Source organism: Enhydra lutris, unplaced genomic scaffold (assembly GCF_002288905.1).
Source record: "Enhydra lutris kenyoni isolate GAN:26980312 unplaced genomic scaffold, ASM228890v2 scaffoldscaffold38, whole genome shotgun sequence".
Taxonomy (NCBI): Eukaryota; Metazoa; Chordata; class Mammalia; order Carnivora; family Mustelidae; genus Enhydra; species Enhydra lutris.
This window is the reverse complement of record NW_019154122.1, coordinates 1,863,540-1,890,010: the sequence shown is the minus strand read 5'-3', so window position 1 is coordinate 1,890,010 and position 26,471 is coordinate 1,863,540. Positions and strand designations below refer to the sequence as shown.

At 43.1% G+C, this 26,471-nt stretch overlaps 1 protein-coding gene across 1 annotated transcript in view; it reads left to right on the top strand.

Moving 5' to 3' along the window:
- The window catches only part of LOC111154899 (RCAN family member 3), a 32,100-nt gene extending 7,999 nt beyond the window's left edge, over positions 1-24,101 (top strand). The window contains exons 2-5 of the mRNA XM_022514849.1: positions 75-326; positions 18,949-19,122; positions 20,295-20,466; positions 21,952-24,101. Coding sequence (XP_022370557.1) covers positions 132-326; positions 18,949-19,122; positions 20,295-20,466; positions 21,952-22,136 — 726 coding nt within the window. The 5' untranslated portion in view covers positions 75-131 and the 3' untranslated portion in view covers positions 22,137-24,101. The remainder of the gene's footprint in view (positions 1-74; positions 327-18,948; positions 19,123-20,294; positions 20,467-21,951) is intronic.
- The last annotated feature ends 2,370 nt before the right edge of the window (positions 24,102-26,471 follow it).

Sequence of the window (26,471 nt, the reverse complement as noted above, 5' to 3'; positions counted from 1 at the left end):
CTGAAACAGTATTTGGCCTTCCCAATCTTATCTTTATGCTGTTTTCTTTTCTTTTCTTTTTTTTTTAACACCAGATGCCTTGTAGACACCTTAGGACTTTAAAAACAGAGAAGACCTGCTGTTAGGAGAGAATGCTGGGGGACACTATGAAATCTTGGAGTGATAGCCAGTCAGACCTCTGTAGCAGTGACCAAGAAGAGGAAGAAGAGATGGTTTTTGGTGAAAATGAAGATGATTTGGAAGAGATGATGGATTTCAGTGATCTGCCTACCTCACTTTTTGCTTGCAGCGTCCACGAAGCGGTGTTTGAGGTGCAACAGCAGAAGGTAGGCACGCTTCCTGCCTTCCCCTGCATGTGGTAGCGGGTTCAGTGGGGCCTCAGGGAAAGAGCAGATCGCCGCTGCGCATTTGCCGAGTTCGTTCCTGGCCCGTGACATGTACGAAAAGCATGCATCAACCCTTAGACATTGCTACAACATTTTTAATTGTATTTTATGAGCGTCCTGGTCTGTAAGACATAGGAAGTATTTCAAAATTAGTCCTTTTCCCACAAATACTTTGAGAAGCACTGGTTTATAGTGAACTCTGAACCAGGTCTTATGAAGTCCTGATTCATTCACTCATTCATTCATTCAGTTTTTGAAGCCTGTGATTAAGGAAAAGCTAGTGATTTTTATCCTGGCTTCCTATTACTCGGGAGTAAATTCATACAAGCCAGAAGTATTTTAAGCTTTTTTCTGAGGCTGATTCCATAATTAGGATTATTTATAAATTCATTATAACAGAATTGTTAGCATTTCTTGTATTACTTTGTACAGTTTGGAGAAAAATGACTGAGTTTATTTTTTAAAGGCTACTCTCCTTTAGTTCATTCATTATTTACCTGGAAAGAGAGGTTTTGTGTGTGGCTTTTTTTTTTTTTTTTTTTTTCCCCCATCATGACCTCACAAAAGCCTATAGGTCTCAGTCGTACCAAAGTAAATATTCTTGTCATTGGTAGAAATTTTGCATGTGCTGACACTTTTTTCTCAACATACCAGTCCTTTAATTTTCTGTCTGCACACCCAGAGAATTTTCCTTCCGGTGACTTTCTTGGAGAGAACTTCATATGGTTTGACTCACTACGCACTCAAGTGCGTAAGGCACTGTGCCACTTGCTTCCAGAGATAGCGTAGGAATAGAAACAGCTTCTGCCTCAGACCATGTACAGCCCTGCCCGGGAGATGATAAGTAATTCCGGCATAAGATGGAACCCTAGTGGCTTTCGAGGCACTTAGTAACTTGAGGTGTCAGAGGTCAGTAGGACAGCCAGCTGGAGGGAAAGATCTGCCGGGGAGATGGCATTGGAGAAGAGCGGAGCGAGCCGGGGAGGAGGTTAGCAGGGAAGGGTAGGGGAATTCTGGCCAGAGGGAACAGAACGAGCCCACGAGCTGACTCTAGGAAGTGTGGACACTTTAGGGAGGAACTCTTGTGGCAGGTGCACAGGTGAGACCAGCCAAGGTGAAGTTAAATCCAGCTGGAAAGATGAGCGTGGGATATCCTGCAAAGTTCAAGGGGCTTGCCCTTCTTCGGGAAATAGTCTTCTGAGCAAAGGGGTGATCAGAAGTACGTATTGGGAATGTCTGTGGACAACGTGTGAAGAGCAGGGCCGCGGAGGTGGAAGGAGAGTCCGAAGGGAGGGGCCTGGGTTAAGAAGGGGGTGGGGGTAGAGTGAAGGGGAACCGCCAGTTTTGTACCTTTCAGCTTTGTTTTCGTTTCTTTCTCAAGCTCAGCCATGATGCAGACCGTTTGAAATCATCCTTCCTAGTTTTCTCAAAAGTTTTAAGAGCTCTGCATTTTTATATAATAATTACGTAGACCTTGTTTATTTGTGATCCATGAAAGACCCACACATATTACTAGTTTTATCTTAAAATTATATTCCTAAGGATTCATTCAAAAAACCTCACAATCGTATCCGTTCCAGCTTCTTGTTTTTTTCTTTAAGTGTAACCTAGGAAGTTTTTTTTTTAGTTGCCAAAGTGGTAAGTTCTTGTTGATTTATTTTCATTTGAAAAACCATTTGGGATTATATCTAACCTAAATTAAATTGGAAGTCGTATCATTAGAAATTCTAGGAGCAGTTCAGTCAGTGGACTTCCTTTTATATACGGTTCTTAGTCATGGTAAATTTTGTATAAAAGCCTTACTGGTAATATCTGCAGAATGTTAGTTTATAACTGGAAGTTTCTACCTTTTGGCCAGTTTCACCCATTTGCCACCCCATTTCCCCATGGCTCTGGCAACTACCATTCTCTTCTCTGTATCTGTGAGTTCATTCTGTTTGTTTTGTTTTTTGAGTCCCCCATCTAAAAGAGATCATATGGTAATTGCCTTTTTTTGTCTGACTTATTTCACTTAACATAATGCCCTCAGGGTCCATACATGTTGTCCTAAATGGCAAGATTTCATTTTTTTTAACGGCTGAATAACACTCCATTGTGTGCCTCTGTGTGCGTGTGTGTGTATGTACAAGATCACACACACACCACATTTTCTTTATCCATTCATCCATCGATGGACACTGAGGCCGTTTCCATGTCTTTGCTATTGTGTATAATACTGCAGTAAACATGGGGGTGCAGATATCTTTTCAAGTTCGTGTTTTTGTTTTCTTGGGATAAATACCCAGAAGTGGAATTGCTGGATCATTTTAATTTTTTGAGGCGCCTCCATACCGTTTTGCACAGTGTCTACACCAATTTACATTCCAACCAATAGTGCACAAGGGTTCCCTTCTCTCCACATCCTCGCCAACACTTATCTCCTCTCTTTTTGACACTATCAGGTGTGAGAGTGATATCCTGTGGTTTTATCTGCATTTCCCTGATGATTAGTGATGTTGAGCATCTTTTTGCTTACCTGTTGGGCATTTGTATGTCTTCTTTGGAAAAAAAATGGCTATTCAGATCTCCTGCCCATTTTCCAAATCAGATTGCGTGGGTTTTTTCTATTCAGTTTATGAGTTTCTTTATATATTTTGGATGTTAACTCCTTAACCAGATACATGACTTGCAACTAGTCTCTCCTGTTCAGTAGGTTGCCTTTTCATTTTGTCAGTTTCCTCTGGTGTGCAGAAGTGTTTCAGTTTGATGTAGTCCCGCTTATTTTTGTTTTGTTCCTTTGGTTTTGGTGTCAGATTAAAAAAAAAAAATCATGGGGCGCCTGGGTGGCTCAGTGGGTTAAGCCACTGCCTTCGGCTCAGGTCATGATCTCAGGGTCCTGTGATCAAGTCCCGCATCGGGCTCTCTGCTCAGCTGAGAGCCTGCTTCCCTCTCTCTCTCTCTGCCTGCCTCTGCCTACTTGTGATCTCTCTCTGTCAAAAAATTAAATAAAATCTTTAAAAAATAAATAAATAAATAAATAAATAATTTAAAAAAAAAATCATTGCCAAGACCTGTGACATAGAGTTTATCACCTGTTTTTTTCTTCCAGGATTTCTTATAGTTTACAATCTTACACCAAGGCTTTAATCCATTTTTGGATGAATTTTTGTATGCGGTGTAAGATAATGGTTGGAGTTCATTCTCTGTGTGTAGCTGTCCAATTTTCCCAGCACCATTTATTCACAAGACTGCTCTTTTCCCATCATATGCTTTTGGCTCCTTTGTTGAAAATTAATTGACCATGTATATGTGGGTTTCTTTCCCCACACTCTAATTCTGTTTCATTGACCTGTGTGTCTAATTTTATACCAGTACTATAGTGTTTTAATTATTATAGCTTTGTAATATCATTTGAAAGCAGGGAGTGTGATCCTCCAGCTTTGTTCTTTCTCAAGATGGCTCTGGCTATTCAGGAATTTTAATAGTTCTGTACAATTTTTAGGATTCTATATTCTATTTCTCCGAAAAATGCCATTGGAATTTCAATAGCGATTTCATTGCATTTATAGATTGCTTTGGGTAGTATGGACATTTTAACAATAATGATTCTTCCAGTCCATGAGCATGAATATGTTTCCATTTATTTATAAATTCTTCAGTTTCTTTCATTTCTGTCTTGTAGTTTTCAATATACAAATCTTTTTTTTACCTGTTTGGTTAAATTTATTCCTACATATTTTACACTTTTTTTTTTTTTAAAGATTTTATTTATTTATTTGACAGACAGAGATCACAAGTAGGCAGAGAGGCAGGCAGAGAGAGAGGAAGAAGCAGGCTCCCTGCTGAGCAGAGAGCCCGATGCGGGGCTCGATCCCAGGACCCTGGGATCATGACCTGAGCCGAAAGCAGAGGCTTTAACCCACTGAGCCACCCAGGCGCCCCTATTTTACACTTTTTGATGCAAGTATAAATGGGATTGTTTTCTTAATTTCTCTTTCTGGTAGTTTGTTATAAATATAAGAAATATGACATATCTTTGTGTATTCAATATCTTTCAACTTCACTGAATTTATTAGTTTTAACAGATTGTGGTTTTTTTTTTTTAGGTCTTTAGGGTTTTCTGTGTATATCATGTCATCTGCAAATGGTGACAATTTTACTTCTTTTCCAATTTGGATGCATTTTATTTCTTTTTCTCACCTAATGCTCTGGCTAGGACTTCCAGTACTATGTGGAATAGAAGTAGTGAGTGTGGGCATTTTTGTCTTGTTCCTCATCTTTGAGGAAAGGCTTTCACCTTTTCATCATTGAATGTGATGTTAGCTGTGGGCTTATCATATATGGCCTTTATTATGTTAAGATATGTCCCTTATAACGGGGCTACAGTAATCAAAACGGTGTGGGTACATATATGTCAGTTATATTTCAATAAATTTTTTTAAAAGCCATTGTTTTTCTGGCATAAAGATGAACATATTGACCAATGCGATAGAATAGAAAGCCCAGAATGAACCCTGGCACTTATAGTTGAATAATTTTCAACAAGGGTGCCAAGACCATTCAATGTGGAAAGGACAGTCTTTTCAACAAAAGGCTCTGGGGGAAATGGAGATCCACATGCAAAAGAATGAAGTCGGACGCTTATCTTACACCTTATGCAAAATTTAATTCAGAATGGATCAAGGACCTAAATGTCACAGTTAAAACCATAAAACTCTCAGAAGTTAAAACCATAGAACTCTTAGAAGATAACAGAGGAAAAGCTTCTTGACATTGGATTTGGCAATGATTTCTTGGATACAACACCCAAAGCACAGGCAACAATAGAAAAAAACAAGTTGGATTTTATCAGAATTTAAAATGTGGACATCAGAGGACACCTTCTGTGAAAGGCAGGAAAGGCAGTCCCACAGAATGGCAGGCAATATTTTCAAGTCATATTATCTGGTAAAGGATTAATATCCAGAATGTATAAAGAAATCCTAAAACTCCACAACAAAAACCAAACAACCCAGTTGAAAAATGGGCAAAGAACTTAGCTATTTCCCCAGAGAAGATGCACAAATGGCCAATAAGCACATGAAAATATGCTCACCATCACTAACCATTAGGGCAGTTCAAATCAAAAGTACAGTGAGGTGCCACCTCACACCCATTAGGATGGCTGCTATCCTAAAAACAGAGCAGGTGTTGACAAGGATGTGGAGAAATTGGAACCTTTGTGCGTTGTTGGTAAGAATGCAAAATGGTGTAGCTGCTGTCAGAAACCGGGGCAGTTCCTCAAAGAATTTTAAACATAGAATTACCATAAGGTCCAGGACGCTGCTTCTGGATACGTTTGAAAAGCAGAGACTCGGGCGGCTCAGTCTGGGTGGCTCAGTGGGTTAAGCCTCTGCCTTGGGCTCAGGTCATGGTCTCAGGATCCTGGGATTGAGCCCTGCATTGGGCTCTCTGCTCAGCAGGGAGCCTGCTTCCTCCTCTCTCTCTGTCTACCTCTCTGCCTACTTGTGATCTCTCTCTCTCTCTCTCTCTCTGTCAAATGAATAAATAAAATCTTTAAAAATAAAAAGCAGAGACTCGAGGAGGTATTCATGCACCGGTATTCATAGCAGCCTCCTTTGCAACGCCAAGAGGCAGAAAGAACCCATGGGTCCATCGATGCATAAATGCATAAAGGGCGGTGTGTAGATCCAGTGGAATGTTATTCAGCTTTAAAAGTGAATGATGTTCTGATACATGTGATAACATGCATGACCCTTGAAAGACAGACAGAGTGAAATAAGAGACACAAGGGGACAAGTATTGTATGACTCCTCGTCTGTGAGAGAGGGTAGCCTGGCTCAGAGAGACGCAAAGTAGAAAGGTGGTTGCCAGGGCCGGAGGGAGTGGGGAGTTATAGTTTCGTGGGCACAGAGGTTCAGTTGGGGATGACGACAGAGTCCTGAAAATGGGTAGTGGTGTTTTACAACAGTGTGACGATGTTTAATGCCACTGAATTGTACACTTAAAAATGGTTAAAATGGCATATGCTGTGTTGCGTATATTTTACCACAGTAAAAGTATGTAAAAAGATGTTTAAAAAAAGAACCCTTTTGTCCTGAGCTTAACATTCTCCGTAATATGCTTTTATATATACATACGTATATCATGCGCATATACACACACATACATATTACACACACACATGTGCGTGTGTGCATGTGATTTGTATGTATTGGGCCCCTCTGTTGCCCCATGCACATCCTCTTGGCCCACCTCCTCACTCCAGATGTTGCTCAAGCAGCCAGCTGTGCGCAGGTATAACCTCAGCCACCGGCCTCCACTATATCATAACATTGCATATCGTCCCAGCGTTTCTCTGCTGCCTGTGTGGAGTGGCTGGGCTGTCCTGACGCCTGTGCAGAAGGGAAAATGTGAGGGAGTCTGCATCCCACAGGGCAACCCTTGACCAGTGGGAGGCTAGAGCCAGTGAATAAGTCCTCCTTCTTCTGACACTGTAGCCAGCTCTGAGGGTCTTCTTACCGCCTTCTTAGGGCTCCCGGCCAGATCACACCCCGGCTGGCCACAGAGGTGACCGGCTTGATAACAAAACCTGGACAGAAGGAGGACTGGCTTTCCGCCCTTCCCTGTTTCACGGTTCCCTCTCTGTCCCATGCATTCAGTTCCCCAAACAGGCTCCCTTGTGTGCGACCTTGCCTTGGCCTCTGCTCACCCAAGGAGTCCAGGTAAGACACAGGCAAATAACTTCCAAATTTGCTTATTTATCTTGTGTGAAGGCACCATCCCAAGCTCCTAAACGAAGGGCAATTTTTGGGTCATGCGAGAAGGATAAAGACTAACGTAAAGAAAACCCATGTGGCCACCCACTTTAACTAATAAAATTTTACTAATGTAATTGAACCCCTTGTGTCTCCTCCTACAGATAACCATTACCCTGAACTCGGTGCTTATGATTTCCCGTGTAATTTCAACTTTTTTATTAAGTCTGAGCATATGAAATTGCCATATTTGTAGGTCCAGTGATCAAATATTGGTCTTTCTTCTGCTTCCGCTTAACTGTGTGTGCATATACTATGATTGATCCTTGAACAATGCTGGGGGTAAGAACACTCACCCTCCATGGAGTTAAAAACTTGGGAGTTCCCCCAGAATTTCACAACTAATCGCCTGCTGTTGACCAGAAGCCTTCCCAATAACATAGTCGATTAACACATACTTTATATGTTATACATACTATGTACTGGATTCTTACAATAAAGTGAGCTAGAAAAAAATGTTATTAAAATCACAAGAAAGTGTGTTATTAAAATCACAAGAAAAATGTTACTAAAATCACATGTACAGGACTATACTACATTAAAAAAATCCACATATAAATGGACTGACACTTCAAACTGTTGTTCAAGGGTCCACTGTACTTTCAAAATTTTCTATTTGCAATTGTCATGATTGTCCATTTGGAAAGGAATCCACATAGCGACTGTCAGAGCTAGTAAGTGAGTTCAGAAAGATTGTAGGATATGGGGTCAATACACAGAATCAGTTGTACCGTCTATATGCTAGCAGTAAACATTTGGAAACTGAAATTTAAAAAACGTTATCAGTTACAGTAGCACCATGAAATATTGAAGTATAAGTCTAAGAAGATACATTCAGGATCTGAACGCTAAAAACTAAAACACTAGTGAAATACATCACATTTTACATTATTTTAAATTGTATATAAGTGGCATATGGTATGAATTCTTTTTTTTTCCCCTCAACATTTTATCTGTAAGAATAATCCATGTTGAAATACGTATTGTTTCGCTTGCTGTATAGTGTCCCATTCTATAAAATTACCATAATTTGTTTACAGCTTCTTACGTTGGACATTTAGGTTATTTTTGACAGGTGCTGTGATGCTAAATGTTCTGTGTATGTCTTCTGTAGGTGGGGGTGCAGGGGGTTCCTTAGGGGTTATAACAGGACAGATGCTTCTGGCTTAGTTTCTTCAGTGCCAGCAAATACTGTCCAGTGGTGTCTAAAGTTGCTTGTACCTGTTTGCATTCCTGCCAGCCCCTTGTTAGAAGAGTTTCCAGTGTACCACAGCATCTCCCATACATTCTGTTCTCAGAATTTAAGATTTTTGCCAGTCTGGTCATTCACGTTTTTGTTACTTTTTAATGAATTTCTGGGTAAACTCTAAACGAATGCTTCTCAGACTCACTGCTCAGTGGAGGACCAGTTTTTTTCCTCCAAACTATCGCAGACTGATGTTTTCGTAAAATGCACTTATGTCACAGCAATGTAAGCTTGCCAGAATGGTTCTAGACACTTTTTCTCAATTTCTCTGCTGAGCTTTATCATGGACTAGTAGCAAATTCATGGACTCGCGCTGGGTCCTCAGACCACACACCACAGTGTATTATAACATTTTAGGGATTTTTAGATACCTTAGGATATTCTGAAATGAAAAAGGTATCTCCAGTTACCTTCAGTTATATTTATGGTTTCCATTGTGAATATATCGTCTCAAAACCAAGAGTTAAAAAGGACTTGGAATCAGTTCATTAGGTAATTCGGTATCCTAATGACCGGCGGTATTAAGATATCACCAACTTATAAGGAGCTTTGCTATCATGGTCTTAGACATGGGTTTGCAGGTTCCTCAGTGTGGCTCAGTGCATGTAAGCAGTATCGTTGAACACTGTGCCAGCCACGGTCATTTACAGGTTCTAGGGAGACCACGGTGAACAAGAAAAAGTGCCAGCCCTCGTGGAGCATAGGGAGAGAAAAATTGACACGCAAACAAGTGAGTAAGACGTTCCAATATAACATGTACCACAAAGAAAATAAAATAGTAGAGGGATAGGGAGTGGCTTGCTGGGTGGTCATTTTTAACAAGAGTGGTCAGGGCAGACCTGTCTGAAAAAGTGGCATTTGAGCCGAAACCTGAATGATGAGAAAGAGCCAGTGTAATAGTGAGTCATCCTTGGCTTCCTATAATTTAATTGAAATTTATCCTACCATCATTCAAATAACTTTTCTCTAATGTGTACAGATAGTCAAAATGCCTTCTAGTTTACCTTTATCAGCGCATACAGTGGCATCTATCCTACATCAAAGATTTTTTTTCCCCCCCAATAATCTCATTTCAGTTGGGAAAGATCTACCATACCCCAAGCCAAGGCAGGACTCAAGGCTCTCAGGTTCTAAGAAACAGCTGGATTATCCCAGTGTGGACGTTCCTAATCTGTCCAAAGCAGGGCTCCCATGGGTGAGGAGAACTCGGGAGTGAGCGGGCTCTGAATGGGCACGTGTGTCACTGCCACACTGCCTGGCCCAGAGCCCGGCTTTTAAGACTTGCTGCTTATTAAGTATGTGCTGAATAAGCCTGGGAGAATCATCTACGGGGTCAGGATACCAGTATCCTGGTATGTGGAAGCTTCATAAACTAATTTAAAGACCATGTCCTTTTATTTTTATTTCCTAATCTGATATACATTCTATTTTTATGAGTTTTATAGACGATACAAGGGTACCACAAGATGTCTGTAACGTATGTATGTGTGTGTGTGTGTGTGTGTGTGTGTGTGTGTTTAGGTAACTAAAATATATTGGGAGTACATATCAAGATATCTTTACTGGTTTGGGAGCACAAAGAACTCTTTTTTTTTTCCCGAACCATTTTGAGGTTAAGTTGCCAACAATGATGGCCATCACCCCAATACTACAATATGTTTTTCCTGCAAAGAAGGACCTTTGCCTAGCAGAAAACACAAAACTCAGGAAATTAACACTGGTGTATTACACCCTTCTCATCCCCAGGCTCCCATTCAAGATTTGCCAGTTGTCTCAATAATGGCCTTTATATCAAAATATCCAGCTCCTTTTGAAGCATTGCATTTAGCTGTCAGACGCCTTTAGTCTCCTTCAGTCTGGGAGGATGTCTGGTCTCCCCGGGTCTGTCTTGGGGTTCACACTCAAAGGTTATAGGCTGGTTATTTTATTGCATGTCTCTCAATTCGGGGTTGTGGGATGTTTCCTCGGGATTAGATTGAGGTGGTGCGTCTTTGGCAGGAATGTCACAGAAGTGGTGCTCTTGTCATTGCGTCCTGTCAGGTGGTGACCTTGGACCCACTCCCAACAAAATTCACTTGGAGCCCTTGACTAAGGTGGTGTCTACCAGGCATGATCACCGTCGAGTTATTCTCATTCTCCTTGTAATTAGTAATTATTTTGTGGGAGGTGTTTGTAAATGTCCTGTTTCCCCCATCAGAGTTTTAACTTATTCATTTATTTATATCCATACAGTTCATGGTCTCTGATCTTGTTCCTTGGTCGTAACCTGTTAACTGTCACAACTTTGATTTGTCCTCGGTTCAGCCAGTGGTGGCTCCTTCAAGATGGCTTCTGTGTCTCTGACACGTGCGCATCATTCCTAAGTACGCCTTTAAACTCTCAAACACAACAAGATATTCCAGAATTATTATGTACCTTGCCTGCCCAGCCCTAGATCCAGCCACTTTTCCGAGGAGCCCTGCCTCCTTCCAGAGTTCCAGAAACCAGGATATGCGTGCGAGTCAGCTACCACTGTCCCTGGGCATCTTGGCGGACAGAGTCAGGAATTATCTAAATACGTGCATCTGTGTGTTTCTGGTTATACTTGCCAAGTCCAGGCCAGCACTAAAGAATTCATTTCTAGTTTTCTCCCGTTTCAGCTTTGTAAGTCCTATTTGACAGAGAGAAAACTAGCTTCCATTGTCTTATTAATTACTTATACAGTCACTGGTCTGTATGTAACTGCCACAGTCCACCCTCTTTCCCATGTGAATGCCCTCCTTACCTGCCCTGTGCTCCAACGCCCTGCACCCGGACCCCCCCACATGAGAGTCCTCTACACCCCACCCAGGTTCTCACAGTCCCAGAGCACCAAGCTCACCCTGCCTGGGATCCAGGATGCTGTGCTGGGCCACCCTCCCACACAGACCATGCTGACCCCCCTGGGGCGCCAGGACCCCACACTGGATGGCCTCCCTGCATAGACCTCCCTCCTCACCCTTCTCCCTTCACTTGGGCTTCGACACCCTGTCAGCCTGCCCCTTTGCTGAGATGCCTTCCCTCTTTCCCTGCTCTGGGCAGTCTTCCCGCCCGGGCACCCTCCTCAGCCCCCTGAGCTCCCATGCCCGTGCTGGGCTGCCCCTCATGGGCACACTGACCTGAGACTCTTGGGTTCCGGCACCCCATGCCAGGCCTGCCTCCCAGTTGGCCACTTTCTTCACCTGCTGGGACTCTGACACCCTCTGACACTGTAGCTCCCTGCTCCCCATCAGCATGGACGCACCAACTTTACTTGGCTTTGCCTAAAAGCTTCTAGACAAAATGTTCAGCAAGAAGAAGGCTACCTTTTTCTTATTTCTTTTTTTTTAAGATTTTATTTATTTATTCATGAGAGAGAGGGAAAAGCAGGCTCCCCACTGAGCAGGGCACGGGACTCAATCCCAGGACCCCGGGATCATGACCCGAGTGAAGGCAGACAGACGCTTAACCATCTGAGCCACCCAGGCACCCCTACCTTTTTCTTTTTCTTTCTTCTTCTTTTTTAATGATTTTATTTATTTATTTGAGAGAGAGAGAGAGAGAGAGAGCATGAGAGGAGAGAGGTCAGTGGGAGAAGCAGACTCCTGAGCAGGTAGCCCGATGTGTGACTTGATCCCAGGACTTCAGGATCATGACCTGAGCCTAAGACAGTCGCTTAACTAACTGAGCCACCCAGGCGCCCCCCCCACCTTTTTTATTTTAAAGAACAAGTAACACACATAAGTTCCTTCCCATGGCTGTTTGTGACATTCTTTCAAGTTTATATGTCTTTGGAAAGATGGGTCTCTAGCTTTCAAAAATGACCTTCCCCCTCTAATGTCCTTGAAGAAAACACCACAAGAAAACAAACTTGTACCCTGGAACAAATCACAGTCAGTATGTGGTCCTTGCTGTAGCCTCAGCAGCTAGGGTCGGACGAGCCTTATTGAATGAGGGAGTGTGGATGAACAGCAAGGAAGAGTCTAGATGGAGGTCACATGGGCAAGCCCGAGGATAGAACATTCTTGATCTTTGTGCATAACTGGCCTCAATTAAAGAGAATCCTGTCTTTCTGCTTCACATTTTCCTTCTATACTTCAATAACTTCATAGCAGCTGTTTCCATTTGTTTAATTTTTTTTTAAGATTTTGTTTATTTATTTGACAGAGATCACAAGTAGCGAGGAAGGCAGGCAGAGAGAGAGAGCGGGGAAACAGGCTCCCTGCTGAGCAGAGAGCCTGGATGTGGGGCTCGATCCCAGGACTCTCAGATCATGACCTGAGCCGAAGGCAGAGGCTTAACCCACTGGGCCACCCAGGCACCCCTCCATTTGTTTTAAATGGTTTTTCATTCCCCTGTGCTAGCTTAGCACCGTGAATACGTGCATAGCAAAGTATTTTCAAGACCATCTCCAGTTAATTTTAAGAAATAGCAAACAAAACAAAAAGATAAAATTAATAAGGATTAAAAGCCAAGGAAATGAAAACTATGTATTTTTTGAATATGAAGAATTCTGCTATAACTACCAAAAAAAAAAAAATTTCTTTTCTCACCCTCAAGTCCCAAGTTCATAGCAGAGGAACCCAAGTTCCTCAGTGTCCTAACAGAGAAGCAGCCATCTCTGCTTCAAAGGGTCATGGTCACAGGTCAGGTTCGGAAGATCCCCCAAGGATGGACACTAATCACTGGTGCACTGTGTCCTCCAGCACAGCCAATTCTCCTGGGAAGGCGTGTCCCCAGGGGACTGCTCCAGCAGCGTTGCTGTGTCTGAATCACTAAAGGACTATCAAGAAGGGCAAATTCCAGCTTTCCAGTGGTGACCTCCAGAGTACATGCCAGTGCCATCCGTTGATGCCATGTTGCTGCCATGCATTCACCTCCTTCTCGGGGAATCGACATCATACAGAAGAGCAGCTATTTTTTGCGACCACAGAATAGCAAGAGGACTGTTGGCAAAGCCCTGCCCTATTTCTGTTAGCAGCAGTAACAGTACTCACTGTTGTCGTTCCAAGAGCCATGTGTTCACTCTGTCCTCCACAATAACCCAGTGAAGTGGGTACTTTTACTGTCCTCAAGGAACAGGTAAGGAAACTAGGCACAGCAAAGGTAAGCGACCTGCCCAAGGTCACACAGCTATGTAACAGCGTGGAGTCAAATCCAGACAGTCTGGCTGGAGAGCTCTGTTCCTTGAGAACATAAATTGTTGGTAGAAGCCATCAGACCTTCCTAAAGTTTTCTGTCCAGGTTGTGGATTCTTCCTGCAGTCTTGCTTTTGTGGTCTCATGTTTGAAGATGGGACCGGGACCGGTCTCTATTAACTGGATGGAGAAAGGAATATTTTACCCATGATAAAGGCCAGTGAGCAGAGAGCTTCTGTTGCTCAGGAATGGGTGGTGTCTACTCATGTCCTCCTATCAGATGTAGAGAAGGGTTTGGTATGCTCATCAAAGCCAGTGCTCCATCACCAAAGTCACAGGAAAGAGACCATCGTGGTGACGAGCCAACAGAGCACCTGTAGGCTGCCCCCCCCTTCCTCCTGACTCCCAAAGAAGCCTGAGGCTGGACTTCCCTAATCTCTGCAACTTCCTCAGTGAGGAGACCAGGAAGAAGGAAGTGAAGATTCGACAGGACTTCCTGGTGAGCAGTCATGGGTTTCCTTGTGCATGAATCGTAGGATCCTGACCTTGACCCCTGAAGCCTGGGTACTTTGAACAGCAGTTTGGATGACCTACCCTGTTTCACTCGTGCCTGGGAAAATTCATATGGTCTTCCGGGAAGAACCCACTTGTGTGATTTTTTTTCTCATCTCTGGTGTCTTGGATCCAAACAATGTTTGAGCTCCAGCACCTGGATGAGCTTACAAACCTGAAATGTTGCATGGGCCATCTTGAGTCCTTGGATTAGGTAATGCCCGCCCGTAACCGGACTGTCACTTCTAGATCCCCAGCAGCACGGTGCTCAGTGGGGCAGGAGAGGACATGCTGAGCAGCGGCAGAATTCTCTGCTTTTCTCTTTTTGTCTGCCCACGCCACAGGCTTGTTCCATCTGCCCTTTCCTCCAGGAGGCCTTGCAGTCTGCTCCTCTGTCTTCTCTGCTCTTCAATAAACAGCCAACCTTCAGGCTAAAGAGAAAAAGCCATCGCTGCTGCCTGGGGACTGTCAAGATCTGGGATCTCATTAGACGTAGGGGCCCTGCCTGCCACCCAGTCAGCTTCACTGTTAAAGTCACAGTTAGGGGGCGCCTGGGTGGCTCAGCAGGTTAAAGCCTCTGCCTTCGCTCAGGTCATGATCCCAGGGTCCTGGGATTGAGCCTCACATCTGGCTCTTTGCTTACCAGGGAGCCTGCTTCCTCCCCTCTCTCTGCCTGCCTCTCTGCCTACTTGTGATCTCTGTCTGTCAAATAAATAATAAAATCTTTAGGGAAAAAAAAAAGTCACAGGTGTGATAGTGTGGTTGTGGATCTCATTCTCCTAAAGGGGCACCCTATTTTCTACGTGTTTTGAGGCTGGTGATTGGCCACCAACCTGCCTGAACATGGGCTCTGCGTTGGGCACACCTCTTCTGGAAAGGCACAGTCACACATCTGCATCTTTTGCAACTAGCCATGGAAGAAAAAAGAAGTTCCTAGAGTCAGAATGATTACCGATGACTAAGGATGTGTTGTCCCAAGTGAAGATGAAAACAGTAGGTTTGCTGTGCCCCCAGCCAGGTCGGGGGACTGACCCTGGTGTGCAAGGCTCTGGCCCAGACAGGCTGCGTGCAGCAGTGATGATGGCCCAGGGGCCACCTCCACGGCTGGCCACAGGTCACTCCAGTTGCCACCTTCTCTCATCCCCCTCCTCGTGTCACTCTTTTTCTTCTTATTCTTTTTTTCTCATTTGATGATACTTGGCTGCAGTAAATGTACAGGTCTTAAGTGTGCAGCTTAATGAGTTTTGACAGTCTCTGCCTATGTAGTCAACACTCCCATTAAGAATATTTCCGTCTCCACCCTAGTACCAGTTTGTAGTTTGTTACCATCAAAAACGATTTATCGTTGGTTTGACTACTTTTCTTCTACATGGTAAATAGGGGATATCATAGATTGGGGGGAAAAATAGCCCTCTAAGAACTTGTGTTCCAATAAGGCAGAGTATGCATCTATAAACATATGAACCACTAAAACCTAGACGTCAATACCGAACAGTTAGTCTTCCATATTTCCTTGAATTTTAATTCAGTTTCATGCCTCTTTCTGATCTGGAACAGTGTTGAAAGCAACATGAATACTATGGGCAAACAGTTAAAGAAGGTTTTCACATTTTCTATGTGTTCTGCTCCCCTCTGGCACTTCTGAATTTAGGGCCCAGAACTATTACAAGTGCTCAAATGATCAGAGTTTTAAATCTACCACACCCAGGAGTTTGGGGGCTTTCTTCCCTGGTAGTCAGCAGTGATATGGAGGAGAACCAAAGGCACTTGCCTTTCCCCAGGTGGAAATGGAGGCCTTGTCTCTGACATCCACAAACCTGCTGGAGAGACGGAATTTTCTATTTCAGATTTACAGACAGACATAGAACATGAAAAATCTTTTGCCGTAGGACTCCAGAGATAATTTCACAGCTGAATGGGTTGAAACACTGCTGCTTCTCAACAGTGAAATTGTTCTTTTTTTTTTTTTTAATATTTTATTTATTCATTTGACAGACAGAGATCACAAGTAGAGAGGCAGACAGAGAGAGAGAAGGAGGGGGAAGCAGGCTCTCCGCTGAGCAGAGAGCCCGATGCGGGGCTCGATCCCAGAACGCCGAGATCATGACCTGAGCCGAAGGCAGAGGCCCCAACCCACTGAGCCACCCAGGCGCCCCAACAGTGAAATTGTCCTTAACGTGCAGACATGGTGGGCCCCTCAGGCTCTTATGTCCAAGGCAAAGGGGTGCAACAAAATTATTTTCATAATTAATTCCTCAGTGAAATTGATAAGCCTCGCCTTTGCTGCTTTGGGAGGGGGAAGAGAAGATAGGGAAGTAGTGTTTCCAGAAAGGTCAAGAAATACACACCTAGCTGCTACCCTCATCTCCCTGAAACCAACCTTCCCATAAAACCTTTTCTACTTTTCTCGCCTCATGATTTTAGTTGGCTTGTTACCCAGCTGCAAAGTACTTTTCTGGAATTCCCAAGAAAGCTATCCGTTACATGTTGTCTTTGCATATTTTAGATGTAAGGTATTTGTCGTGCTTTTTACTGCTAATTGCATGGGTGATTTCAGCATAGAAGGCAGCTTCTGATCTATATTTGGTGGAAAACTTCTATAACAGGAAAAGCCCTAGGGATTGATTTTTAGGCAGTATTAACTGTCTTATTCCTATAGATGTACTGCCTGAAGGGATACTAAGAGACCGCTGGAGAAAGAGTGTTCGTGGCCATGGGATTTTCTGGGATCTTCCTTTTGTCAGAAGCAAATGTGCAAGCCTCACCCTTGAACAGGACGGTGTTCATTTTTAATACTCAAGAAATCAGAAACATATAAAAGTGCATTATTTCTAAAACAATTCTAAGGAGAAAAGTAATACTTTGTTTCTGAATGAATTATGTTTCTCGCCAGTTAGTTTCAGTGCATGTGGGCAGATCATGACCTCCCTGCAGTTGTCCGAACCCCTTTTGTGTCCACATCTGGTTGTCGGGGGCACCCCCTCAGGAGTCTACCTGTTGGAACCTGTGGGTTCACAGGAGGGCGGAGCTACCAGCCAAAGGCTCATGTTGTTCGTCACACGGAAACAGTGATCATTTTGCCTCCACATTAATTCTGTCTGTGCTCTACTGTACCTCACAATGAGAAGTCACACATTTCTCAAACCGTTTTGTGCTCCATGAAAATGGGAAAGAAAGAGAAGGATCTGACAAAACTTAGAAGATGCTTACTGATTGGCTTTTGCATGGCTTTGTTTTTGTATAATGCTGAATCCATTCACAGATACTAGAATTTAGAAGAGAGAGACCCATAGAACCTATGGCTGTCACCTGCCTGTTAACGTTCAGTGACGGTATATTTCTGGAGTGAGAAAAAAAATGTTATGAAAGGAAGAAGGTTGTAATTAGCAAGTAGCTGTTTCATTTGCGAGATCGTGTGTTATTGTGACTACAAAAAATTCATTGTTGGGGCGCCTGGGTGGCTCAGTGGGTTAAGCCTCTGCCTTCGGCTCAGGTCATGATCTCAGGGTCCTGGGATCGAGCCCCATGTCAGGCTTTCCTCATCAGGGAGCCTGCTTCCTCCTCTCTCCCTCTGCCTGCCTCTCTGCCTACTTGTGATCTCTGTCAAATAAATAAATAAAATCTTTTTAAAAAATTCATTGTTGTGGGAATTGGGAATAAATACATGGTCCTTTACCCTCAGCAAGGGAAACTAATGTACAGAATGACAGAATACTAACATAAACCATGCTTAATTCATTCTTCCCTACTTTCCATTTCCTCTGCCTTCAGTATTGATATTTTTCTTTTCTTTTCTTTTTTTCTTCTCTTTTCCCTCCCTCCCTCCTTCTTCCCTTCTTTCTTTCTTCCTCCCTTCCTTCCTTTTCCTTCCTTCCTTCCTTCCTTCCTTCCTTCCTTCCTTCCTTCCTTCCTTCCTTCCTTCCAAGTAGGCTTATACTCATGAACACAGGGCTTGAACTCATGACCCTGAAATCATGACCTGAGTGTAGGTCAAGAGTCAGATCCTTAGCCTACTGCACCCAGGTGCCCCTCAGGGTTGACATTTCTTAACCATCTCATGTGGGAATTTTAATACTTAATATTCAAAGTATTAGCATCTGCCAAGAATTAAATGAAATGCAGTTTCACAAAGTCTCAATTCTAATTTTTTTTAAGAGTGACAAAGCCAACCATCTTTGAAATGGATGCTGAGGAAACTGAAATATACCTAGAAGTGTTAATAATTATTAGGATTTAATACATTTACCTGTGCACATTTATTTTTAAGAACCGAAGTGCCATGTAAAAGTCTTTACTATATCTATAATAAGTATTTGTACATATTACTTTAATACATAGAGATAATAAATAAAAACAGACTTGATCTGTTCACCTTCCTTTGAAGCAGCTTGTGATACTTTGGAAGCCCGGCACTTAATGTAAAGGTCTCACATGTAGTTGGCTGCTTAATATGTATTTTTTTAAATGAATGAGCAAAAATAATATAATTTTTAAGCAGATGATGTTTTCTGAATTATAAGGGATATCTGAACATTAGAAGAATACATATTTGATCACAAATCACTTTATATTTTGTCAAACCGGAGAAATGTTGCAAAGCAGTAGGAAAATATTCAAATTGAGAAAAGTTAACAAATTATTTTTACGTCAGTATCAACAAATAGTTGCAGGATCTTTGCAGAAACCAAAAACAAAGCTAATTGACAGATTCCTTTATTATGTTACCATGGGCAAGCCTAAGGAGTATTTCTTAAGGTACTGAGAATTTTCTTAGGTCTGTTTTGTTACATTCCGTTTTCTAAACTGATCATTTATTAAACCTCAATTTTTAGGAGAGATTTGAAGCACTTTTCACTATCTATGATGACCAGGTGACATTTCAGTTATTTAAGAGCTTTCGGAGAGTCAGAATAAATTTCAGCAAACCAGAAGCAGCAGCAAGAGCGCGAATAGAACTCAACGAAACAGACTTCAACGGGAAGAAGCTGAAGCTGTATTTTGCACAGGTACCTCGCCATGCTGTTCTCTCAACCTTTTCCTCCATCCCGAAATACCCTCCGTCCTCCGTTTTCTTGATGAGTATATGTCTTTGAAATAATCCCAATCAGCAAGGGATGTAAAAACATATTTTCTTTGTTTTACGGATATATAAATATTAAGGATATTTGCCTTCCTGACTTTGTTGTGCTTATGCTAAACGTTAAAGGAATTCATCTTTCTGGCAGCTTTTCTCCACTGGGGTTCTGTAAGGGTGAAGCCCTAACTCCTCAAGACGGGGTCACTGGGGGAGGGGCATTAAGGAGGGCGCCTGACCTGATGAGCTCTGGGTATTATACACAACGAATGCATCACTCAACACTGCATCAAAACCTCATCATGTACTATGTGTTGGCTAATTGAATTTAAATTAAAAAAAAAAAAAGATCAGTGAGCTGACTTCCCTCTTGTGCGTCTAGAAGGGCATTTGGGATGTGACAGCTTTGGGAGAATTGAGAAAATAGTCGCTGAAGTCATGTCACCCCACTGAAGATCGCTGCCAGCCTGGGGCTGACCAGGGACCCGGCTCCGCGGAAAGGCTGGCCCTTTGCAGTTGCAGAAGAGCCTGCTGGTTTCCACCAATCTGCTCTGCTTACTATTTGGATCCTGCTGGGTCGCGCGCTGGCGAACCAGTTTCTCCTCTGAAGAATTGACGACATAAAAGCATTCGACCTTAACTCATTTATTAAGTGCGGTATTTTATTTTCAACCAAATTTGAAAAAGGAGGTTTGTCCATTGTCTCATGCTCCAAATGAAAATATAAATGAAAGTTGTCGGGATGTTTCTTGGTAGAGCTGCTTGAGAGGGAGACAGTAAAACCTAATTTGTTTTAAAACTAGAATTCAGAAAATAGGTAAGTAAAATTGGGATTCAGGTTTAGTGCCATTCAGTGTTTGTTCATCTCCTTACGGGTTCAGGTTCTCACTGGGCTCTGGTTTACTGGCCCCCGGGGGCTTGGGTACTGGGCTGAGCCCCCTGCACTGGGCAGTCAGCCACACAGACCCAGCTCCGGCCACCCGGAGATGCAGGCTGCCAGGGAAAATGCTTTCATTTTCTCCAAAGAGGTCACAGTTAGCCTCACGATGAGAATGAAGAAACAACCCAGTCACGCGCTGGTTTTGAGCCTCTCCTTGCCCGCAGGTCCAGATGTCCAGCGAAACCCGGCACAAGTCCTATTTACTGCCGCCGCAGCCCGTCAAACAGTTCCTCATCTCCCCTCCCGCCTCCCCGCCTGTGGGGTGGAAGCAGGGGGAGGACGCCACGCCTGTTATAAACTATGACTTACTCTGTGCAGTTTCCAAACTGGGACCAGGTAATAAACTCTTACCTTCCCTATTTTTCCCCCTCCCAAGAAATTTTTGTATTAAAGACCACACTCGGCGATTGGCATGCTAGCCAGCCAATGGCAGCATGATCAGAGTGGAGGATAAAGTCACACAAACCTGGGTTCTAACTCTAGTGTTGGAACTTTGTGATTTTTTTTAAGTCTTCTCTACACCCAGTGTGGGGATAGAACCCACAACCCAGAGACCAAGAGTTGCTAACTTTGTGATCTTGAGCAAGTTATTTAGCTTCAGGTTCTGAGCCCGATTTCTCATCTAAAATACCGATCATAGGGGCGCCTGGGTGGCTCAGTGGGTTAAAGCCTCTGCCTTCAGCTCAGGTCATGATCCCAGGGTCCTGGGATCGAGCCCTGCATCGGGCTCTCTGCTCAGCAGGGAGCCTGCTTCCCTTCCTCTCTCTCTGCCTGCCTCTCTGCCTACTTGTGATCTCTGTCAGATAAATAAATAAGATCTTTTTAAAAAATTTAAATAAATAAATAAATAAAATACCAATCATAATAGCTACCTTTCAGTGTGGTTAATAAGAATTAAATGTGAGGGGCGCCTGGGTGGCTCAGTGGGTTAAGCCGCTGCCTTCGGCTCAGGTCATGATCCAGGGTCCTGGGATCGAGTCCCGCATCGGGCTCTCTGCTCAGCGGGGAGCCTGCTTCCCTCTCTCTCTCTCTGCCTGCCTCTCCGTCTACTTGTGATCTCTCTCTGTCAAATAAATAAATAAAATCTTAAAAAAAAAAAAAGAATTAAATGTGATACTCAATAAACATAACAACAATTTAAATTGCTATACATCCTTCTAGGACACAGCCAGCCATTAGTGAATGTTAGTTACCTTCTCCCACCTCCCATCAAAGTACCAGACAGACTTCTCCATTGAGTACTCATTTCAAGGAACTGGTGGCGATACTATATTACTCCTTCCAAATCCTTCTCTTAGAGTTATTGTTCATTTCTTCTTTTTCTTCTCTTTGATTTCTCTCATCCCTTTAAAATAATCTAGGAACTCAGTACTGGGCTAGTTCAGACTAGTTGTCCACCTACAGTAATGTTATCTCTTAGAAGGGGTTACAAGAGGCATTTTGAGGGGAGGGGAGGTGTTTTCGTATACATCAGAGCAATGTCATGGATGTGTGCGGTCCTGTAATGAAGAGATGGCTGCCTGGAACCTTACAGGTGTCTCCCGAGGGAAAACTGAAACCGTTCTGGAGTTAAGCAGGTTCACTCACACTGTCTGTAGAACAGTAATTAGCATTTCCATTTTACCTCCCGACATGTCAGTCCTCTGCACCAGCTCATTTCTTCAAAGAGCAAAACTGTATAAGAACCTTACAGAATCAGATCTCTAAGGCCAAAGCTAAGTGCTCTGACATAGGATTTAAAAGCCAATCAGCAGCAATTAAAAGACAAGTAGAACAAAGTTTCGAGACACCAACCCCTCTTTCTGCCACTTTTCTCCCCAGGAGAGAAATACGAGCTCCACGCAGGAACGGAGTCCACGCCAAGCGTGGTGGTTCACGTCTGCGAAAGTGAAACTGAAGAGGAAGAAGAAACAAAAAACCCCAAACAGAAAATTACCCAGACGAGGCGCCCCGAACCTCCAGCCGCAGCACTGAGTGAGCCCCAGACCTTCGATGGGGCACTGTGAGGGGTCTGGCTGGGGTGCCCGCCGCTGCCCCCCTGGGGCCCCGCCCTGGAGGTCCGTGTCCTCCCTGGCACAGCGCTGCTCAGCCTGGGTGGAGGGGAGGCTGGGTGTCGCCACCGCCCACCGGCTGCAGACACGGCCTAGAGAGTAGCAGATGACTTTACCTGTCACACCTTTTCACAGAGATTCTGAACAGCACTTTAAAGGAAAGGATTAGCCCTCAACATGTTGCAACTCTTGACCATTTTTTAAGCAGTAGGAAATGTCTCTGATTCCTGGCTTCCTCCAGCAATGTTCATTTCCCTGATTCCATATACCTATGGGGTCCCCAAAAACTAAAGCTGTAGTCCCGAGTGCCATTTTTATGACCTCAAAAAACAGTCTCACAACCTTAACAATCTAACATGGACATTCAGTAATGCTATGATAGCTCCCAGCTACTCTATCTGTTGATCAAATGTGGTTATTCAACATACATGAAATTTTTTTTGTGCGAGAAGAGATCTGAAATCTAGACTAATTCATAGGGAGTCATTTTTCTCGTGTTGTTTTTTTCTTTAGCTTTGGGGAGGAAATGCCAAATTCTCTTTGACCATTGGACCCAAGTGGCACAAATCTGTGTGCATGTGACTCTCTTCCCTGTTACTCTTGCTTGAAAGAGGAAAGTGCTGTACAGACCACTGTCCCTGATGCGTCGTCCCTCCCAGAGAACTGCCACTTTGGAAGCTGGACAGGCCACCCGTAAGTCTGACTGATGATAACCCCTGGGGGCCACCGTGGTCTGCCATCTGTGACCGTGTGCTAGCCCGTGGCATCCCCAACCATCCTCAGCCACCAGTTGAGTTTTTTAATGTTATACATGCTATGTGTGTCATTCAGAGACTGTAAATTGGAAAAGGTAATAATAAGATTCTCTGAAGACTGTTTTTTAATTGTCGATTGAAACATTTTCCAGTTTGCTCTGAAAGAAAAGGCACACATACTCTTTTTCTACGAATCCAGGAAAGATGTGGGAAATTGAGATCATTCCATTCATCAGACCTTGTTTTTGGTGCAATACTTTACCCTGGCTGACAGTTGGCCTTTTCCTTAAAACAGAACTCTTCCTCACCTGTGTTTCAGGAGTGGATGGTTGAGGCTCCTGAAGCAGAAACAAGCATCTTTTCACCTTTCTGTGGTCTGTTCAGACTTGGCAGTCCCTTTGTAGAAAAGTCTCATAATGAAGAAAACTTGGCTTAGGTCGGAGGGCTCTGCTGATCTCTGTTCGCTGTGCTGTCTTCTCTGTATGTCACATGTCTGGAGCTCCCCGGGATGTGTGTGAAGGGGGTGCACATAGGAGTTTGCACTCATAAAGCAAACTACCCAGAAGGAAGAATGCAGAAATTCACGCCATGGTGTCTGTCCATTTTTGGTAGCATGTTTCATGGTTTGGAGGTTCTTATTATGGTAGAATGTATTTCTGAGGACTTAAACCATATTGCCCAAAAAAACTTTTCTATTTTTCCTTGCCCTCAAATAATCTGAGATGATAAGCTCTCCTATTTATATATGTCTACCCCCGCTCAGCCTCTATATAAATACAGTTGAAATCTGATTCCATAGGCAGTGTATTAAATTCAGATCATTTGGCACTTTAACTGACAGCAACTTAATCAATTTACTTCGCACTCTGAATTCACCCCTTTGCTAGTGTTTGATCTTATCTGGTTGCACTAACTTATCATTTGCAGAATGGACCCTGTACATCAGGAAATGTATGTATTTTCAACAGTTGAGGATTTAAAATTTTCCTTTTAGGTAATATTTATTAACCATAATTTTCTAAGTGATCAAAATCTATGATGTCTTATTATTAGCTTGGCGTTCATGGTCTTCCTTCCAATTAAAGAATAGTCTGCCCCTACCTTACATAACCTGTTTTTAAAGCCAAGCAGTGCAGATTACCTAGGTATTTCTTTTTCTCTGTATTTTTTTAAAGATTTTATTTATTTATTTGACAGACAGAGATCACAAGTAGGCAGAGAGGCAGGCAGAGAGAGAGAGGGGGAAGCAGGCTCCCCGCTGAGCAGAGAGCCAGACATGGGGCTCGATCCCAGGACCCTGGCTGGGATCATGACCTGAACTGAAGGCAGAGGCTTAACCCACTGAGCCACCCAGGTGCCCCTCTCTGTATTTTTTTTTGGCAGTATTGAATAAATTGAAGAAAAACTTAAACCAAAATAAATATATATTAAATACAAAATATATATTATTTAATATATACATATATTAAACTTTTCTGAGTGGAGAACATTAATATTTTCATTCTTTCTAGTATACTGTTTCCGTAAGGTGAACTCAAATAAAAGGAAAAGTACTAAATGCCCATTAACTTTTAAATATGGTGAAATCAACCAGGATCTCAGCAAGTATTACGTATGGACTCCGTCCTTTCTTAGCTACTTTCTATCCAGCTCACATAACCATCTTATAAGAGGTGAGTCTTGTGTACTTTTTTAAAGTTCCTTAAATAAGTTTAGCTATGTTTTTCTTTTTGGAAATTGAGTTATTACTCAGATTTAACCCTGATAGTATAGTAGCCTTGTTCTCCTCAGAAATCATTACTTCATCTTGGGAATCAAATTCTTTAGAACATTGTGAGGAAAGAAGATGATGTTTCGTGTTAGGAAAAAAGCATACGTGAAGAATAAGAAAATCTAGCACTTAAAATAGGCCCATTTATAAAGTGTGCTTGTGTGAGCATCAGCTAGTTGAAAGTACTAAGAATCAGTAAAAACAGTTCCCTTGAAGCCTTGGGGAGCTGAATGTCAGGAGGAAAGCAAACTCATCTTCCCACATTTTGCTTCTACACACTTATACACTCAACCTAGCCACGGAATTGAGAGCCCAGAAGTTTTACGTTCCCCATAAAGGCTTAAACAGAACATGGTATGTTTGAATCAGAACTGCCAGGAGACAGGGCGGGAGCAGCACCATCCTTCTTCTAGAAAACAGCCCTTTTGTTTCCCACTCACAGCAACTCCATCTCTTCAAAATGTTTTGATAGATCCCGGGGTCCCAGGATCAAGTCCCGTGTCAGGCTCCCTGCTCAGCGGGGGAGTCTGCTGCTCACTCCGCCTGCCACTCCCCCACTTGTGCTAGCTCTGTCAAGTAAATAAATAAATCTTTAAAAAAAAAAAAAAAGTGAAGAGACTAGATTTCCTCAGAATCTCAGTCATAGTGCTGAAGGTGATGTAGTCTACTCCTTGTGTGACACAGATGACAAAATGGAGATGAGGCATCTTTCTTCGAAGGCCACGGGGACTGGGTTGGCATTCCAGCTCCTGCGCTAGGCTTTTTTTTTCCTTTCTTCTTGCACTGGCCTCTCAGAAGCCATGAATCTTTGTCATAAGAAAATAGACAAGGGCCACCTGGGTGGCTCAGTGGGTTTAAGCCTCTGCTTTCAGCTCAGGTCATGATCTCAGGGTCCTGGGATTGAGCCCCACGTCAGGCTCTCCACTCAGCGGGGAGCCTGCTTCCTCCTCTCTCTCTCTCTCTCTCTGCCTGCCTCTCTGCCTACTTGTGATCTATGTCTGTCAAATAAATTTTAAAAAATTTAAAAAAAAGAAAATAGACAAAAATAAATAATAAGAAAAGAAAATAGACAAAAAAGGGGGAAAGAATTCTATCTCCCCTGGAGGAATACAGTGAAGAAGAGACAGCTGATGAAGGCGGTGACTTAGCAGTCTCTTGAATGAAATTAATGTTCCATGTTCTGTGTTTTTGTTATCATTGTACTGTTGGGATTGGAATCTACTTAAATAATGTTATTTTGGTAGCCGGCAATCGTGTTTATGGGGCTTTCCTAGAGTTTAGTAGTAGTGAGATTAAATTACAAGTAGCCAGACTCGAGATGTGAGTCTAGTAGAGCAAGGAGCCTGAGATTGGGGTGCCTGGGTGGCTCAGTGGGTTAAGGCCTCTGCCTTTGGCTCAGGTCATGATCCCAGGGTCCTGGGATTGAGCCCCGCATTGGGCTCTCTGCTCGGCAGGGAGCCTCCTTCCCTTCCTCTCTCTCTGCCTGCCTCTCTGCCTACTTGTGATCTCTGTCAAATAAATAAATAAAATCTTTTTTAAAATTAAAAAAAAAAAAAAAGGAGCCTGAGATCCTCTAGGATTTGAAAATCGTTTGCAGTGGAATGACCCTGGCACTCTGCTTGTAAAACAGCTCTGGGAAAGATTGAAGATGGACCTGTGCTTCGTGTTTCTATATAGACTCTTATCCAGACCATAGCTTTATTCTAAGGAGGGAAGATCTCAGACATAATTAAACAGCGGAAAATATATGAAATTTTTGGTGCA